Genomic DNA, 19,400 nt, shown 5'->3' on the forward strand with positions numbered 1-19,400 from the left:
AAATGTTCATTCATACACAGGCTTTCTCCTACTACTTCTCTATGCCATTATTTTGGGAGAAAAATTAATCAAAACTTTTGAATGTGATATTAGATGTTAAGATGTTTTCATGTTGTTTTTTTTTCCTAATTGCAAAATTGTTCACGTTTATGTCAGGAAAAAGTTCAAATACAAATAAGAAAAAAGTTACTCAGAAAGAAACATGGAATATTTTGGTACATAGCCTCCTAATTTTTTAAATTCACTCTTTATGAGTGTTGATATAAAGATATTAATTTTAATTACTTTATCAATATTTTCAAGCTAAATGTTGCACTTTTAAAAAGACTACTTTTCCTACTTCCCCTCTATTTTGTGTTGATTCCACAAAATATAACCTAAACCGTAAACACCCATCACTTGCAAAAAGAAAATGTTTAGCTTTTACCTTTCTTTAAAAGATTAAAGGGTTTCTTTAATATGTAAGTTTCAGGTTTACAGCAATAGAATTCCTCATCTGTATACACTATGAAGTGATGACCAGCACAATTCTAGTTATCATCCATTCACCATACAGTCGACCCCCTTTCACCCATACCCACCCCGCTTTCCCTGTGGTAACCACTAATACGATCTCTGTATCTGTGAGTTTGTTTTTGGTTTGTTTGTTCATTTGTTTTGTTTCTAGATGAAATGGCCTCAGACACCCAAGGAAGTAGACCAGATGACCATCGATACTCTACACCAGTCTCAAAATGGGATTCCCCAGACCAGCCACATCAGCATCACCTGGGAACCTGTCAGAAACGTAAATTATCAAGTACCATCTTGGACTTACTGAATCAAAAACTCTGGCGGTGGGCCCACAATCTGTGCTGTGATTCTGAAGACCACTCAAATTCTAGAACCACAGTTCTAGACGGTGCTGGTCTGATCTGTTACTCCCACTATCAGCTTATAAGGCTTCTTAGAGAGCTCAGAGACTTTTCTGTCCCACAGAACTGGGAAGTCAGATAATAAGCAAGATAATTTCTTCCATGAACAGGTGGTTTTCCTGGTATCTTCTGGATTCACTAAAAGCAATTCTTTTTTTGTTTTTATTTTCTTTTTTTTTTTTTTTCCACATTATTTATCCTGGAGGCAGCATGTTTTCTTTTCAGTAACTTCTCGTGGTTACTCATGGCTTCTTCAAGCCACAGGATGCATTTCTGAGCCTTCTAAAGATCTTTTTAACATGTTTGCATTACCCATCATCAATTCTCTACACCAGTGAGCTTTGAATCATTTTGCATTTTACTGAATATAAAAAAAATAGTAGAGTATACACTTTGGAGCCAGTCTGCCTTCAGTCACTTATCAGCGGTGTGACCTTGGGCAAGCTACTTAATCTCTTTGTGCCTCAGTTTCCTCATCTATACATTGTAGATAACAATCTCTCTCATAGTTGTTATGGGATTAACTGTTAATATATGCAATGCATTTAAAACAGTGCCTGACACACTGTAAGTATGCTTACTATTATTAGCATTTGTTCAACGACCTGGATAACACAGAGGGAAAGACATCTTAGGAAGTGTAAGGACAACTGATTAATCCTAAGGACAGCTGGGGATCTCCTCTGGAACTACAGAAAAGAACAAAGCAAGGAACTACTCTGCAGTTTGCGAGTAAAATTCTTAAAAGGGCGATACTACAGTTGACCCTTGAACAACACAGGGGTGAGGGGCACCAATCCTCCACACAGTTCAAACCCCCGTTGTTCAAGGGTCAACTGTACCTGGTAGTCTGGAACCAGAAAGTAAATGACTCATGATCAAAGATAACTGGCCACTAATATCATACTGGTCTAATGGCTCAAATGAAACCGCAAGAAAAATGAGGTAAGACATTAAAGTACAAATCGATCCACTAGCACAAGACAAGATCATGGTTTCCATAAGGTGCCATGTTAATGAATAAGCTAGAAAATAACTCTCTAATTCTAGAGTGACTATCTGGTTAATCATTTATGCCCTCAAATCAGGCAAGCTCAAGAAAGACCTACAAATCACCACCACTCAAAAAACAAATTATCCTAAGGCAGCTGAACAATTTTTCCATAGCACTTAGTTGCCTGCATTCTCAACATCCATTTCCCTCTTCCTCCTTCCTGTTATATTCTAAATTTTCTAGCCAAGCTGTTTGGGTGGGACTGACCCCTCGCCACTCCCAACCCCGCAATTCCCTGCACCCCAAGATGCATTCTGATTAGCTGATGTCAATCAGCATATCCTCTTCTGACTTCAGTGGAGAGAGGTTCTGAGAGAGGCACGTGACCCAAGCACAGTCAATCAAGCCAGTGAGACTGATCCCACGGCCATAGTGGAAGTACAGTACTGGGCAAGCAGAGGTGCTCTTTTCTACTGGATGTCCTTACAAACAGATTTGGGACCCGGGGCAGCCATCCTGGGACTTCAGGGACCCAAGAGCCCACCTGAGAATGGAGTCCACACCAGCAAGGAAAGCCAAAAAGTGGAAAGAAACTGGATCCTGGTCATACCATCTAAGCCCAGGAGCAAGTATGGCTTAAATGTTGAATTTGTCTACTACTCTCTGTCACGTCTCTTTGTCATTTAAACCACTTAGGGTTAGGTTTCCTTTTGCTTACAATCAAGAGAACTCCAAATGATACATGCCTCATAAACAGATTACACTGTAAAGGTAACAAAAAAGTCAGCTATCTTCACAATTAACAGGAAACTTACTTGTTTAAGTCATGACTTTTGTTTACCTGTCATAATTAAAGATATTAGGAAAAAATACATAAACCCACTTTTCTCACTTGGAAATCATTTTATTTGGAGTCTCAAAGTACAGAGGCAAGCTTTTGAATAAGCTCCACATTGGCCCCTTGGTTTACACATACTCAATACTGCTGAGTTTTCATTGTGACTGAACCCCTTCCTGATTTTTCAGGGCAATTCCAAGATAAAACACTCCCACCCCATCTAGGGCCCTGGTAAAAGTGTGCCTTAAGTATTCAACAGCAACAAGGGAGTGAGAAATCATGAAGTAAGGGATGTGTGCCTGTTAACTTTATCAATGGCAGACTTACCTGTTATAGCATTAAATGTGCCCTCATCAGATTAAGCTATTGCTTTTCAGATCCAAAACCTTTGCACTTGATAGTAACTAACCTTGGTCACTCAAAGCAAGTACTGTAACAGGTCAAGTTAATTTATATATCACAGGCCCTAAGTAAACAGGTTAATTTGTATACAGTTGACCCTTGAACAACAAGCGTTTGAACTGTGCAGGTACACTTACACTTACACATTTATTTTCAGTAAATATATAGATGTACAGTAAATGTATTTTCCCTTCCTTATGATTTTCTTAATAACGTTTTCTTTTCTCCAGCTTACTTTACAGTAAGAATACAGTATATCATACATATAACTTACAAATTATGTGTTAATCGACTGTTTATGTTACGGATAAGGCTTCAGGTCAACAGTGGGCCATTAGTAGCTAAGTTCTGGGGGAGTCAAATACATGGATTTTCAACCATGCAGCAGGTTGGTGCCCCTAACCCCCATGCTGTTCCAGGGTCAAACTGTATTTTCGTGTCTAAGGTATTGTATACTTCAATATATTGAAATGTAAGATGTGTTAAAAATAAAAGATTTCTGACAAGCCTAGGGCATCTCTTTCTGAACGGCTATAAAAACCACCTGGTGCTCTGAATCATTTTGGCTGTGGGACTGACAGTTCCCCAAATAGGAAACTGGCCACCTTACGGAAACAGTCAGCTTGCTCTGGTGGGACGTGTTGAAGCAGAGGTGAGCTGACCTTGAGAGGGGGACAAGGTGGGTGATTTCAAAGGGACCTGTAAGGCATCCCAGGCCCCTGTGACGGGACATGAGGGCCCCCTACCTGCCAGAGCCTTGATGCGGGACCGCTCGAAGAGCCGCGCGGAGCTGTTCTCGTTGTCCCAGTCGTCCACGTCCCAGCGGTTGTTGACATCGCTGTACTGCTGCTGGATCTCAATGTTGTCATAGTCTGTGGCTACTGTGGTCGTCATCTTGGACCGCCTCAGCTGCTCCTCCACATCAGCTCCTTCTTAGAGGTCTGTGAGAAACAGAAGGAAAAACCTCGTCAGAAGTCTAAGCTGTCGATCCCCACAAAACCTACTGGGGAAAGGTGAGCAGAAGATAACACAACTCCTGCGTGCTGAGAGCAGGTCTCTGGAGTCAATCGAAGCTGGCTGGGAACTTCAGCACTGCCCCGTAACATGTGTGTGACCTTGGCCAAGGCACAACATCTCTGAGCCTCTGCTTCCGCAGACATTACAGAGGGAAGATACTCTACAGGTTGTTGAGAAGACTGAATGAGATGACGGATACCCAACAAAGGGTGGGTTTCTTCCTCCTTTCTGAAGTCTAAACTTTGCAATTTTAAAGTTTTATTAGAGCTGGATGAATACCTACCTTGGGGTTCTGCATGAACTAATCTGTTTCTATTGTGTGTCACCATAAACTATAATCTTTTAGCTTCTCCTAGAAATTCATATAATGTGATATAAGAGAATTAACAGATCATTCTATCTAAGCATATCATTTACATATTAGAAAACTGATGCCTCAGATTAAATGACATAGTAAATATACAGCAGCAAGGACAGTACTAGTGTTTAACAGATACCAAAAAATGACTGAATAATGACTGAAATTATGTATATGACTGTGTTATTACAAATTCTACTACCCACCCCAATACCCACGTCTCAGGGACCCACCCAGGGCCACAGCGTTTTACAGGGATAAATGGGAAACAAGAACTTCGGCCTCAACGTTTGGCCCACTGCCATCTTTATCACAGTGCCCTCAGAGAATTAAGAGAGATACATTTAGCTTTAAATATATAGCTTCTCCCCTCAATACAGTTATTATTCATTCATGGAACCAAAATGTTCCAGGGACCTAGTACATGCTCAGCACTGTTCCAGATGCTGGGTTAACAGTAAACAAGATAAGGACCTGGCTCTAGTGAAGCTTACATCCTACTAGGAAGAGCTGGACAAAAAAAAGCACACAAGAAACGACAAGATAGTTGAAAGAAAATAAAATGAAACTGGAGTGATGTGACACAGAGTGAGTCATCAATCATACTGTGTTATAAACTTCAAAGCTGCTAAGAGACTAGACTTAATCATCCTCACTACAAAAAAGAAATGATAATTATGTGAAGTGATAGAGGTGTTAGCTAATGCTACAGTGGTAATCATACTGCAATATATAAACATATCAAATCAACGTATCTTACACCTTAAAACTTACAAAGTATTATGTGTCTGTTATATTTTTATTTAAAAATAAAAGAGAGAAAAGGAATGAATGGCTAGTTTAGAGCTGGTGGTCAGGGAAGGCCTCAGTTGGTATTTAAACTGAGCTCTCAATGGTCTTGTCACACCCAGATCAGGAGGAATAACATCCTAGGCAAAGGAAACTACTCATAAAGGCCCTAAGGTGAGAACAGCAGGGCTTGTTGGAGGAATGAAGAGCCTGAGTGTGGCCCAAGTCTGGTGGGTAGGGAGAGATACAAGGAGATGAGGTTGGAAAGGTTAGGTGGAGCCAGTCCACAAAGGGCTGTTAACCTAAGTGTGAGGGAAGCCACGGCAGGATTTTAACCTAATAACTGACATCACTGGATGTATGTTTTTAAAAGATCAATCCTGGTGCTGTGTGAAAAACAGATTCTAGGAGGCAAGGATATGTGCTTAATTCCTATGGGTGTGGTTAACTTCCTGCATATTTTATATACAAGCTTATCTAAGTAACTTAAAAAGAGGAGGAGGAAGAGGAGGAAGAAAGATGCACACACACACCCCCCCACTTAGTTGTAGGAAGATATCCCAAGGGAAAAGATGTTTGTCATCTCCCCCTCCCATCCCTTCCCACAGGCCCCATCTTAAGACTCAAAAATTAATTATAAGATTTTGTACCTGGATGCTCGTTTCGTGAAAACCTCATTCAGCGTGCACCAAGAATGCACGCACAGACCAGAGTTATTAGCAAGCCTAATCACTGGAGCTCATGCACTAATCAAACCAGACACCACCCGGCAACCACAAATGGACCACTTGAGCTCACATTTTCCCCCACACATGGCACCAAACAAAGAAAATAAACAAAGCCACATACGCAGAAAAGAAACATTCCTCTTATTGTGCTTCAAAAGGCAGCTTTTCTCAAGTTCTAGCACAGAACCACACAAGGCACACACAACCAGGTGTCCGTGGACAATAAATTAAGCTGAAACAAATGAACTGCACCTCAAGTAGTGTAATAATTGGGGGCAAAAGCACAAACATGCCCCCTCTTTTGTCATTAGCTGTTTTCTCACAAGATATCCAAGAATATCCCCAACACATCCTCCGTGTCCCCCTCACAACTGAACCACCATCTGTAACTCAGAGTCACCCATCTCTGCTCAAACAGAAACATCTCGGATGGGAGTAAAATCCTGGATTCCCATCAGGCAGACATTATCAAGGTCAAAAATATAAATTTATCAGTAGATCAATTTTAACACCTCCATTAGCAACGTATTGAAAAGATTTCATAAAAAGACAAAAAAATTCAGACACTTAAGCCAGTAAGTATATTCTATAGAAGGATCTTACAGTTGGTTTTTAGCATTCAGAGTCATGACCTTCCAAAAAAAAAAAATCAATATTGTTATGTACCATTTGACCTTGGTGATGGTTAAGTTTTATGACTCTATCAAAACCAAAGACTTCTACAAAATTCAGCTTTGGAGGATGCCATCTCTAGGGGGAAAAAACGTGATAGTGCTATTAACTCCAAAATGTTTAACCCAACCCAAGGTGAAATCTGAACACCACATACCTCTCTCCAGATTCGTCCTGGCTATTTGGTGCCACCTGCTGACCAATGAGAACAAGCTACACCGAGGCCTCCAGGGCAGCAAGCAACCTGTGCTCCAGCTCCCACCACCCCTGACTCCAGAGTAAGCCCAACTACATCCCATGAATCTCTTCCTACCACTGACTTACCCACAAATTTCTCGACAAGCAAACATTGAGTCCTTGACTTAAGTTTAAAATAAGTCATTCAGAGAATGTCAGCACATGTTTCCTAAGAATTCTTCTTTAATGCTGTTCTTTAATAACGCCATCGTTCCTCAAAACAAAGAGGTGACTGGGGAGCAAAAGTTCCTAGGAGTCTGTATACAACATAAGTATCGACTATAAGTTACTCTTTTTATTCGATTGTTTCACTCGAGCATCTAAAAACTTGGATATCAGGGGTATTTTTGTCTTCAACGTTCTCTGTCCTAAGGCAATATCCTCACCAAACAGAAGAGTTTTCGTAATGATAGAATTTTTTTTTTAAGTTTCACGGATATGTCAAAGCAAAAAAGTCCCACATCCCCACCAGGGCCATAGTGAAACGGTGCTTCCAGGTATTCAACAGCAACAACGCAGGAACCTGAGGGTGAAGGAACAGTCAGGGTCAAGGCAAGAGCATGGACGAGAGCATGCCCATGGCACAGGGATCCCAGAAAGCCCAGCAAGCTACTACCATCATTATCCCCTACCCCACTTCAACAAAGGACGGTGCCAGCTGCGGGGGCAGCTTACATCGCACCTATAGGTGTCCCCAGGCGGTTATCTATAAAGGGCTAGATTTTCCCAAGGTGCTAGCTATCAGCCATGTGTCCCAAGGGCCAGTGAAGCAATCTGTACTTCTATGGCTGTGGGAAGATTAGGAGGAGAGAAGAGAGGAGGGCTGGCCATCTTGGAACTGGGCCTGGTGGTGGGGCTGCCATTAGGAAAGCTTGAGAGAACTACGTAAGGGTGGCGGGAGGTAAGACAATCTCCACTCCAGAGAAGGGCTCTCACTGTCCCAGCTGGCTCGGTGTGGCCTGAATTCTGACTTGATCACCACGGCAGGAACCCATTAAATAATCCTTGAGTGAATACAAATCACTAATATCCCAGATGTGATATGAATAATATCCATGTCTTCTGTGGCCAGACATTGGGAAGATGATTAAAACTGCTTCCCTGCTCTTCTCCATCCTAACTCGTGTGTGTGTGTGTGTGTGTGTGTGTGTGTGTGTGTGTGTGTGTGTGTGTGTGTGTGTGTGTGTGCGCGTATAAAAATAAGGAATAAGTAAAAAAGCCAAGCCCCCTCCACAAATTACTATTCTCTAATCCTCTGCCCTTCTCTAATTCCTATGAACTGGAATTTTCCAAAAATACAAAGACATTCCAAAAGCTTTATCATTTTCTGCTTCATTAAGAAGACAATTTTATTTCTTCAAACTGGCAGACAAAGACAGACCCGAAGAGGCAAAGAGGTTCCTCCAGCTCTGGCACATGCTACCACAAGGTCATAACCATCAGGAAAAAAAAACTGGAGCTTCACCACTCCCAGCTTTAGGAGTTATTATTGATAGCTCTCTTCATTGACTAAAATTCTGAAAGTCAACACCTGGCAAAGTCCAGAGGGAAAACACTTGATCTGTTTATTTTCCAAGGTACCGTATCTGTTTTCCCTGTCACATGGGTATTAGATCAACACACAGGGTTTTGTTCTTTATAGTTTATCTCCAGGCTTCCTTCCACTGCCCTCTTCCGTCTGCCTGGATGATGTTACCCACCTACCCTATGCTGACAACCACTCCCTGGACAGCTAAGGGCAGCGTCTCCTAAGGATCAACAAGTCCGTGTCTACAACTAAACTCCTAATTCCTCCCTCCAAACCTTGTTTTCCCTCTGTCACTCCCTCACTGAACAGCACCCTCATTTCTCCCACTGACCTCAGCTAGAAACCTTGCGGTCATCCTTCATTTCTCTCTCTCCTCCCATATTCAGGCCCCAAGGTTGCCTGCGCCTCCTGAAGATCTCATAAATCAGCTCAAGCAATAGTTTCTTATTCCAGCGCCTCACCTCTCATTTTAACCCCTAATCTGCCACCCTACATTGCCACCAGAGGGACCTTTCTAAAATGTAATTCTAATCACTTTATTCCCATGACTAAAATCCACCAATGCCCATGCCTTCAGAATAATAAATCCCCATGCCTTCAGAATAATGCCCAGAACCCTTTGAAGAGAAATGAGAGCCTTCATGAGGGGCCTGCCCAGCTCTCCAGCCTGGTTTCAATATTCTTGTCTTTAACTCTTGTAGCTCCTGAAGGAAAAGTCATGTTCCGGTCTCACCTCCAAAACTACTACCTAGAACAGCTCTCTCCTATTCCAACAAATCCTAGCTGATGTATCACCTCATCCAAGAAGCCACCCCTGATGCCTCCACCACCACCACCACCACCACCACCACCTAGTCTGAGTTAGACGACCCACATATGTCCTCCCTCCTAGACTCCTTATATATCTCTGCCCTATCACTTATCATCATAAGACTGTTTCATAATTACAAAACTTCTATTTACTAATCATCAGTAGGACACAGGCTCTTAAGGTCATGTCCCCATCATACTGTGTTTATATTTCTCAACTCCTAGCAAAGTGCCTGGAAACAGTAAGTGCTTGTGAATTATTTATGGACTGGTTGGGAGGGTGGGAGACTGGATGGAGGATGGGAAGGTGAGGCCACAGGAGCAATGACAATTCAAGCTGCCACGGGGGTACCATCTCCATCAGTCATAGAGCCCAGAACACATACCCTTTTAAGTTACACAGATCTTCTGGGCTCTCTGCCTTCAATTTCAAGGCAGTCACATTTTTAGACTAGGCTGCTAATGAACACAAACTTATATTTAATAAGGTGCTTCTCTACGTACTTATTAAAATGTATGTTTTCCTTTTTATTTAGTTTTTACCCATGAAAATAATTTATTTTTTGTCCAAACTAGAGAACAAAGCAACAAACAGGGAATAAATGGAATTTTCACTGGCGCTACACACATGCACAAACACACACTTCATTAATACCCAATATTAATTAAAGGCTCAAATAAATTAAAGAAAAAGGTGACTTAACATTTGCCAACCCTTCTTGAGGAGGAAAACCATATGCCAACAATTACTTCGACAGAATTCACAAACCCAAGTGTTCTGCAGATGCTTAAAAACCCTCCCACTTCACTCATAAAAAAAAACTTGAAAAAGCATACACTGGACTGTTGGTGTGCCACCTTAAAAAAAAGAAAGAAAAAAAAAAAAGATCCTGCTCAGGGACTCTGGAGGGACCAAACTATGTCCGAGAGTTTCCAGGAAGGGACCTCTGAGAGTTCTGCCTCAATCCTCTCAACTCTTCAGCAGCCACAAAACAAGAGGGTCACACCCTGTTTACAGTTTGCCAGCGAGGCATTCTGCAGCACGTGTAAATGGCCAATAAAGAGGAGTCTCTGGGCTTCCCTAGTGGTGCAGTGGTTGAGAATCTGCCTGCCAATGCAGGGGACACGGGTTCGAGCCCTGGTCTGGGAAGATCCCACATGCCGCGGAGCGACTAGGCCCGTGAGCCACAATTGCTGAGCCTGCGTGTCTGGAGCCTGCGCTCCGCAACAAGAGAGGCCACGATAGTGAGAGGCCCATGCACCGCGATGAAGAGTGGCCCCCACTTGCCTCAACTAGAGAAAGCCCTCGCACAGAAACGAAGACCCAACACAGCCATAAATAAATAAAATAAATAAAATTTAAAAAAAAAAAAAAAAAAAGAGGAATGTCTGCAAGAAACCACATCTAGAACCACTGTGATGAATAAATCTGGCTAACTGACCGTTACTCAGGTTCACGGACCCAGTTCCGTAAAAAGGCTCAAGAGTCCAACCTAAACATTCAAAGTTCTCTGCTCACAAACACCAGGACACACAGAAAAAGTCCTAGTGTGACAGCTGACAACGTAAGAAAAAATCACACGCATACAAAGTCCTTTAGAAAAGTTTATCATTCACTTTTACAATTATCTAGTTTACTTGGAGCTTTACAGGAACACATCTACTGTACAAAGAGCATTATATGGCTGCATAAACCAGCCAAAATTCATAGACTCAGACCATTTTGCGAGGGAACGGTACTCAGAGACTTGTTTAAAATGAAACCTCGTTAATAAAGGTGGTCTTCAAATACTCTATAGTCATACTAACTTTTGTTTGTTTTATTTATCAGTGACAGAGTATGTTAAAATCTACCACTATGATTGTGGTTTTAACAGATTTCCCTTGTAACTCCCTGGATACATGCAAAATCATAATTATTTTATCTTCTTGGTGGGTTGTTAACATGAAATAGTCTATTTCCTCCATATTCATATATTAATTCTATTTTTATTGACAGTAATATTTGCCTGTCCCTCCCCACCCCCTTGCTGTTCTTTAAACCTTCTAGAGTCATTTTGTCTTAGGTATGTCTCTTATTTTTTAATTCAATCCAAGAGTCTGTCATTTAGTGGGCAAATATAACCCATGTACATTTATTAGGATTACTGCTATATTTGAAGTTTCAACCAACTTACCTTGCTTTCTATCTTAAAATGTGGAAACTGGGGTGTGAAGATTTAAACAACTGGATCAAGTCATACAGCTATGAACCCAACATCTATAATATCTTTATCACCACTGAATCCAGAGCCGTAAGAACTTGTCTGATCTTTAAAATGCAGACAGTTGATGAGACTAACAACCAAAGAAAACTCCAGAACTATTAGAAATAACTTCATTTTTTTGCTGGCTTATTTTATGCCAAGCATTGTGCTTTACTCGCTTTTTGTCTTCCCCAGCAACCTTTTGAGGTAGATACTATTATTGCCTACTTTACAAATGAATAAACTAAGGCTGTGCCCATGGTGGCACAGCAAGGAAATGAGGAAGCCAGGAGGGTTTGAAACAAGTGTATGACTCCATGAATGAATAAATAGCTTGTGCTTTGAGGAACAACCCTTTAACAGCGGTCCATATCAGAAAATTGTCTAACGGACTCAAGGTTCTTAAATAAATAATAGATTAGCCTCCTTCAAAGCCTAATTACTAGGTAGGGCAGCAACCCACCCAGCCAGGTATCCTAGCTCATGTATTCTCAATGGGGCAATACTGGTCCCAAAGGATGAAAATTCATTTGGGCGTTGGGGCAAAAAAACTTTCTTTTATGTAAGCACAGATACAGTATATCTGTAGTATTAAAATTTCATGGGTATTAAAATTTCAAACTGTCTAAAAGACTTCTGGTGGAGGAAAAGAATAGTGGGAAGAAACAGGTTAAGAAACACTGTCCAAGCTAAAGGAAAGATGTGTACCACCTTCAGGTAAATTAAGACTTGAAGGCAGGCCTTAGAAGACAGGAACATGAAGAGTACATTTCCCTGTACTAAAGAATTGGAATTTCATACACCATGGGTCCCATTTATCATGCCTCTGATATAAAAACTCACATTAGGCTACTCCTCCCTAGCACTAACGTATGTACTTCAGGGAAGCAGTGATGATTTAGCCATCTTCTGCCTACAACACTCAAAGACTAAAGCACTCATTACAAGCCTGCTGCTACCGACTGAACGTTTGTGTCCCCCTCCCCCATAAAATTCACATGTTAATTCCTAACGCCCAATGTGACAGCATTTGGAGTTGGGACCTTCGGGAGGCGATTAGATCATGAGGGCAGAGCCCTCATGAATGGAATTATAAGAGAAACCCCAGAGTGTAACCTCACCCCTTCCATCATGTGAGGACACAGCAGGATGACGGCAGTCTATGAACCAGGAAGCAGGCCCTCACCAGACACCAAATTTGCCAGCACCTTGTTCGTGGACTTTCTAGCCTCTAGAACTATGAGAAATAAATGTTGTTTATATGCCACCCAGTCTATGACGTTTTGTAACAGCAGCTCACACAGACTAAGACACCTTCATTCTCAATATTCAGAAGTAACCTCTTTCCTACCCAGATCAAAGATGCCACTGGAAGGCCAGTTCTAATTTTATGAATAAAGCTGTAGGGACAAATTTTATTTTTTTAACATGGGCAGGTTAAACCAGGTTCTACTACTTGGAGTAGGAAAATTACCCTAACTATAAAGAAAATTACTTATTTTAAAAGATTCACTATCAGAAAAGACACTGACCATAATTCGTTTTATTTTAAAACAATCTGTTTAAAAGATTACATCAGGGTGGCTTAAGAACTTATCATTATACAGTATGACCAAGAATACATTTCTTCTACAAGGAAAAGTAGAAAGTAGGGGGAATAACAAGGCATCTCCCTGACCCTCTACTTTACAGAGTGAACTGCACAATGAACAGTAAAATTATAAACAGATTTATTATTTGAGCACCTTAAACAAAAGAAAAATTCTTAATATATGGCATAGAAATTTATCCTTATGTACTATTTGTACTTTAAAATTTTAAACAAAGTACCTTATTTCTTTTCTGTGCCTACATATGATACTATCTAGATTCTTAATATAAATTTGTAAGCCCTAAAATTTTTTAACACTAGCTTTATTTCAAAAATAGATCAAGAAAGTAAGGTCAGCTTTTCCAGTATCTATCTATAAGCCTCAAAATCACCTAATTTGAACCAAACAAAAACATTTAAAAATAATTCCTATTAAAATACAAGGCTTCGTCAATATACTTGGCAGTTAAAGGCTATCCTTGGTTTTTGTTCTATTAACAGAGAAAAGCAATTAAAAGTGAAATCATTAACTCAATGCAGACCTAACACCAAGGTCTTAACGGCCAGCGTGGGGTTTCTGAGCCACTATAAATCACCACTTTGGTCTTCCCTTTACTTCCAGAATAGTTTTAAATTACATTAGGGTGTAGGTCTAATGGTACTGCTGCCAAAACGCCAGTCCTGACTTTCAGTGAGTTTGGCACTTCATGGCCTTCCTCTCTGGGAAATTTTATAAGGCCTGAGTGCCTCAACAACAGAGGAGCAATAACATGCTGTTTGGAAGCAGACTTCTACTCCCAGAACAGCCCAGTGCCTAAATTCTCTGCAAATCTTATCAAGCGAAAACGCGTATCACAATTTCCTGGAATAATGATGACATGACAGAAATATGTAAAACCACAATGAAAAGCAACACTACAGGAAATGATGAACGAGGCACACACGCTAAGCTCCATGAGGGCCAGGGTTCTCTCTGTCCTGCTCATCTTTATATCCCCAGCACCAGCACTTAAGCCGCCGCAGACGCGCAAAAACAATCGTGTAAGAAAATGGCAGGTGGCAGGGGAAGCGTCACCACAGAGCATTCTAATGCTGAAGCACAATGCTTCTTTCTGCCTAAATAATAATGTATCCTGGATCAGGATAAACTGTAATTGTTTTGCAAGGGGCCACAGTCTCCTCACCCAGATTCATTTAGCAAAGGATACATTTTTATAAGAAATTTATTTTCAACCAACAAAATATGAAGGGTCATATTTGGATAGGAAAGGAATAATCACAAATTTCACAATCTCATTTGGGATAAACAAACATACTTCTTTTAATATGTCATATTTTGAGAATCATTCTCCTCTGGAAAATGACTTAAATCTCAGGCTTGTCTAATAATAGCCAAATTTCCAAAGGTTTAAATACTATTAGTTAAATTGTCTCAAACAGCAGTTCAAACAACCCTCACTGCTTGGATTTACATGTCAGCAGCAAGCCTTCCCCCTCTGCAATGGTTGGTAAATGATTCCCAAACTATTTAGAAATCTGTAACCTTTCAAATAAACAAAATGAGTGAAGGTTGGCCTATGATACTTGAAAAGGAGAAGTGACATCAATCCCAGAAAAAACATTCAAATAATTACCATTTTAACATGATCAAACCTCTGTTACTAAAACTTGTTTAAACCTATCAATTTGGAAAAAAGGGTTTTTTAAAAAAAAAAACACTGTTAACAACATATACAAACCGAAATCCATTAGAATTCCACACATTACTTTTTAAAAACTTGACTACAAAGGTGCTGGGTATGAAGCTTGGTAACAAAGGTCAGTTAAGGCAAATGTGGAGATTCACTTTGGCTTTCCATAATATTTAAACACTGCCACGCGAGAAAAATGAGCCACAGTGGTTAAAATACTGCCGTAAGTTTAGAATCACAGAGGAGCTCTCTGATACAGAACTATGAGCATGCGTTCACCATAGGTGACCAGACACAAGCACACACATCCACCACAGGGCCAGGCCATAATCCAACCCTGCCAGCAGCCCATCACTCCAAGCTTGGAAGAAAGGCAAAGGATCAAGCATGGCCTTTCCAAAGCTACAGGGGCAGGGGCCTGCAATTCATATTTGCTTGGCTCCCCCTCTATTGCTCAAATTACTTCAAAATGAAAATGAAGTCTCAGCTGGTAAAGTCCTCAATCAGGTTCAAGAGCAAAAGAGCAAAGGAACAACAACGATATACTGTACAGCACAGGGAATTACAGCCATTATCTTGTAATAACCTAAAATGGAGTATAATCTGCAAAAATACTGAATCACTATGCTACACACCTGAAACTAACATAATATTGTAAATTAACTATACTTGAATAAAAATAAATAATTTTTTAAATTAAAAAAAAAAAAAGAGAGAGAGAGCGCGAGAGCAAAGGAAACCAGCAACTTTCCTTGTCTCCGCAACAGGGGGATATAGGCTTAAAAGAACAAGAACCAGAACATCCAGACTGCTCTGAATTTCCTTCTTTCCTTCCTCCCTCGTGATGTGATTTTGGAAACTGTATTTTTGAACTCCTTGCCTGACCAAAATCAAGCCTGTATTTTCAACTCCTTGAAATATGTTATTAATAAACTAGTTTTCTACTTCCCAAAATATCTACAACGTAACACGTACTTTTGTTTTTCCTTCCTCCAAACACTTTCAAAGAAGTTCGCTGTTTCTTTTGTCAGACTCAACAAGAGTGAAGAATGAACAACAGGACAGTAGGGCAATTTACAGAACTGGAGGGAATCAAATTATGTTAGCATCCCATGATTCTGCACAGAGAGAAAATCAAGGGGTGGGCACCGCAGCAGTGGCTGGATTTTTAGTGGTGTCTGAGTGAACCCTAAAGCTGTCTTTCGTGCCATTAAATGCCAATTCCAACCCAAAAAGTATCAATTAGGAAGGCTTTCTATTCTCATTAGCAGTGGAGCTGCTCTCTCTCAATAATTTCTGATTTTTAAAGATAGGGACAACAGATAAACAAGAAACAGGTCAGCCTAAACATTACTTTCTCCAGGAAGGCTCTTCTGAAGCTCCCAGACCAGGGCCTGCTGCTATATGCTCTTGTTGCAATCTTTTCTCATGCCATGTATCAAGAGTGTTTAAAAAATTACCTGTGTAATTGTTAAATAACTATCTCACTTTATATACCATACTCACCATGAATTATTAGGTATTTCTTTTTCAGCAATATATCCCTAGGTATAATGCCTAGCACATGGCAGGCAATCGGTAAACATTTAACGAATAAACTTTATACTTAACAATTTTAATCTTCCAAGGGTATGATAGGCACTTTCCCTACCAAAGCAGCTGTATCAAGAAGAAAAATTTTCCAGTTTATCCATGGTAAGTTTGTTCAAATTAAAGCTAGAAATAGTAAAAATCAAACAAACAAAACTGAAATAAACCCCTAAATGATAAAAGGATTATCTACATCTTAATTTTTCTACTCTACTTACCACCTTAAAATTTTTGATTTCCCATAGTCACCAAAGTAAAAACTTCAAATGGCAACCTCAAATTTCTATCTAAATTACAGAGGCTGATTTCCCAAGTCAAATCTTTATTGCTGGCTGAACAGCCATACTCAAAGGGTGCTGACTTGAAGATTAAAGAGTGGTGGGACAAATTCATAACCCAGGGCCCAAGCTAGTCAACACCTTCCTTACGATCTCAGAAAGCACACTGAGTACCCACGGAGGACCCCGGACCAAGAAGAGACTAAGAATACATCGAGTCCTACATTTAGATTTTTTAAGTACCCAAGGTTAGAAGAGGTGAAAACTGACAGCAGTGCAAAGAAAACGTGGTCAGCTCAATACAAATCACCAGCAGAAGGTAGTGCAATTGTTAGACATGAAGTAACCACCCATGGTACTGAGCAACTCAAGTGTGTCCAGAAGAGGGCAACCAGGATGTAAGACACCTGGGAGTCCCGGCCAGCACTTAGGACCCTCTGGGGAAAAAAGTCTTAAAGAGACACCAGACAACTATCTTTAAGTAGCTTCCGGAGCCCTCATGTCGGCACTGGCACAGACTCCTTGGCAGGCAGTGAGCAACAAATTCATAGGGACTCAGGGTTAGAAGGAGCTTTCTGAACAACTAGAGCTGTCCAAAAATGCAGAGGGCAAGGGAGGGTCCTGAGAGCAAGGGAGTTCACCAGCACCACCAGAGGCTCACCCTGGGTGGGAAAGTATCACTTGACAGGGCAGCCACAGTAGGACAGAGCACTGGGTGCGAAGCTGGGCTTCAGGAATTCCAAGATCCCTTCCAACTAACAGGCCTCTGTGATTTGGTTAACCAGAAAATGTTTACCGTTCTTCTGATCAGCACACTGTAGTAATACTACAGTACTCACAACTTGGTTCCCAAGGTATACACCACACTCTCTTCCATGGAGCTGAGGATATTCCAAAAGAATGGTTTTTTTCCTATTTTTAACTGAATCTCTATTACTTTAATTACAACCATTCTTTGTTGGGGTGTTTTCACATTAAGAGAACATTTGCATTCTCTTTAAAACAAAAGTACTCTTCTGCAAACATTTATAAACATTTACATTGGGTTTCACGACCCCACTGAAAAAAACGGGCAAAAAGTTTTGAAAGTAGCTTTTACATTTTGATGAAAACATTAATTTTAAGTGTACCACTGGAAATATTTATTATCAAAACAATTATTCTATTAGGTAATTTTATACTTTTTAATATCATAAGGTAGCAAATAAAACATCTGTTTATTTAAAAACTTTTCATTGGAAAATACTGCCTATGCTGATGTGACATATTTTTGAGGGCATATTACTGAGCCTGGGAATTTGTCCTTCACAAAAAGTAGAGACAGTCCTGCTATCTAAATAGATGTGAAAATGTAAAAAGTTTTTTATCTAAGAAAGTCATAGAATATCAGAATATAAAACAGTTTGTGCTTCACAAGTCTTCTGTACCTCTCTTTGCTTCTTCAGTTTGGGGAGAAGGGGACTGCATTTCAAGTTTCCCTAACAAATTTCTCTGTGATTCTCCTGATCAGATTTTTGCTCTAACAGAGGGGACTGGACCACATCAGTCCCACCCAGTTCACTTAAAGGTCAATGCTCACATATCCAGCATCGGTCATTTTACAGTTTAGTGCTGGCATAACTACGGGGTTACTCAGAAGATGAGTTGGTGACAAACCAAATCAAATAAACAAGGTACCACACCGGCTGCAGAATTTGTTTTATTATGGCTATTTTAAATGCAGTTCCCAGAAGTGTCCTTATCTCGCTCACTTTCTATAGGCAGGTCATGATATCACCAAAACACGTCTGAAAAAAGTGAACTGATACATTTGGAAGCATCAAGAAAATACAGGAAAGCCATTCTTTGTAACCACACTCAGCTACGGGATGATGAAGAGTTAGGCATTTAGCAGTTTCTCAGCCAGAAGTTGGTTGGTTTTGCCTTATGGCAATGGGCCTATGTTTTCTGTATTGACGTGCTGCTCAAAAAGAACTGACTGATACGTTCAAAGACTAGAAAGAGAAGGCCTGTTTGTAAGACCAGTGATGAGAGCATGGATCAAAACGGTGACCTATAAGGATGGTCATTTTCATGCTTATGGAGACACTTCTTGCCTTGGATCCTTTTAAATCCCTCAGATTCTCCAAGGGCGGGAGTAGGGAGCCAGTGTCAAAGAGATTTCTCTAAAATGCATCTTGCCCCACGCTGGCCCGTAGAAGGATGACAGGAAGGGTTCTGCTCTGACTGCAAATGCCCTAAGCAGGTGAGCAAAGAAACCCTTCACACTATGCCTAGTCTTCCGATAAGAGGAAGGCAGCCGTCGGCTTACACGGTGTGCTGAAAGACTGGCCAAGTTCCTGCGAGATCATTCTCATATCTCCAGATGGAAAGAAACCGAGTAAAATACATCAGAATGGAGACTCCAGTCTTGGGGGCAGGTTGAGACTGTATGACCAGGGTCCAAAAATGTTTTTCCTTTTTTCTTTTTTTTTTTTTAATTAATAAGCTCAGTAGAGTAAGCTCCACACAGGAAAAGGATTTTTTTTTTAAACTTAGGGATCGCTACTACAAGACTAAGAATGTACCCAGTTGTTAAAACCCCTCTTAGTGTAAAATTCAGAATGACTGCTGTGCCGGGAAAGACTCCAGCTTCGCAGGCCGGGAGGATCAGCTCTCTTTGCTCACGACCACAGAGGGAACGTGCAGTGGTGTCAAGTGCGCTCTCCCCTGCGGTC

General features: G+C 40.6%; 1 protein-coding gene across 3 annotated transcripts in view; it reads right to left on the minus strand.

Moving 5' to 3' along the window:
- The window catches only part of SPTBN1 (spectrin beta, non-erythrocytic 1), a 194,132-nt gene that overhangs the window by 136,312 nt on the left and 38,420 nt on the right, over positions 1–19,400 (minus strand). For all 3 annotated transcript variants that reach the window (XM_082426220.1, XM_082426221.1, XM_082426222.1), the window contains one exon: positions 3,895–4,089. In XM_082426220.1, coding sequence (XP_082282346.1) covers positions 3,895–4,042 — 148 coding nt within the window. In that variant the 5' untranslated portion in view covers positions 4,043–4,089. The remainder of the gene's footprint in view (positions 1–3,894; positions 4,090–19,400) is intronic.

The sequence above is a fragment of the Balaenoptera physalus genome, assembly GCF_965194825.1.
Source record: "Balaenoptera physalus genome assembly, chromosome: 15".
NCBI lineage: Eukaryota > Metazoa > Chordata > Mammalia > Artiodactyla > Balaenopteridae > Balaenoptera > Balaenoptera physalus.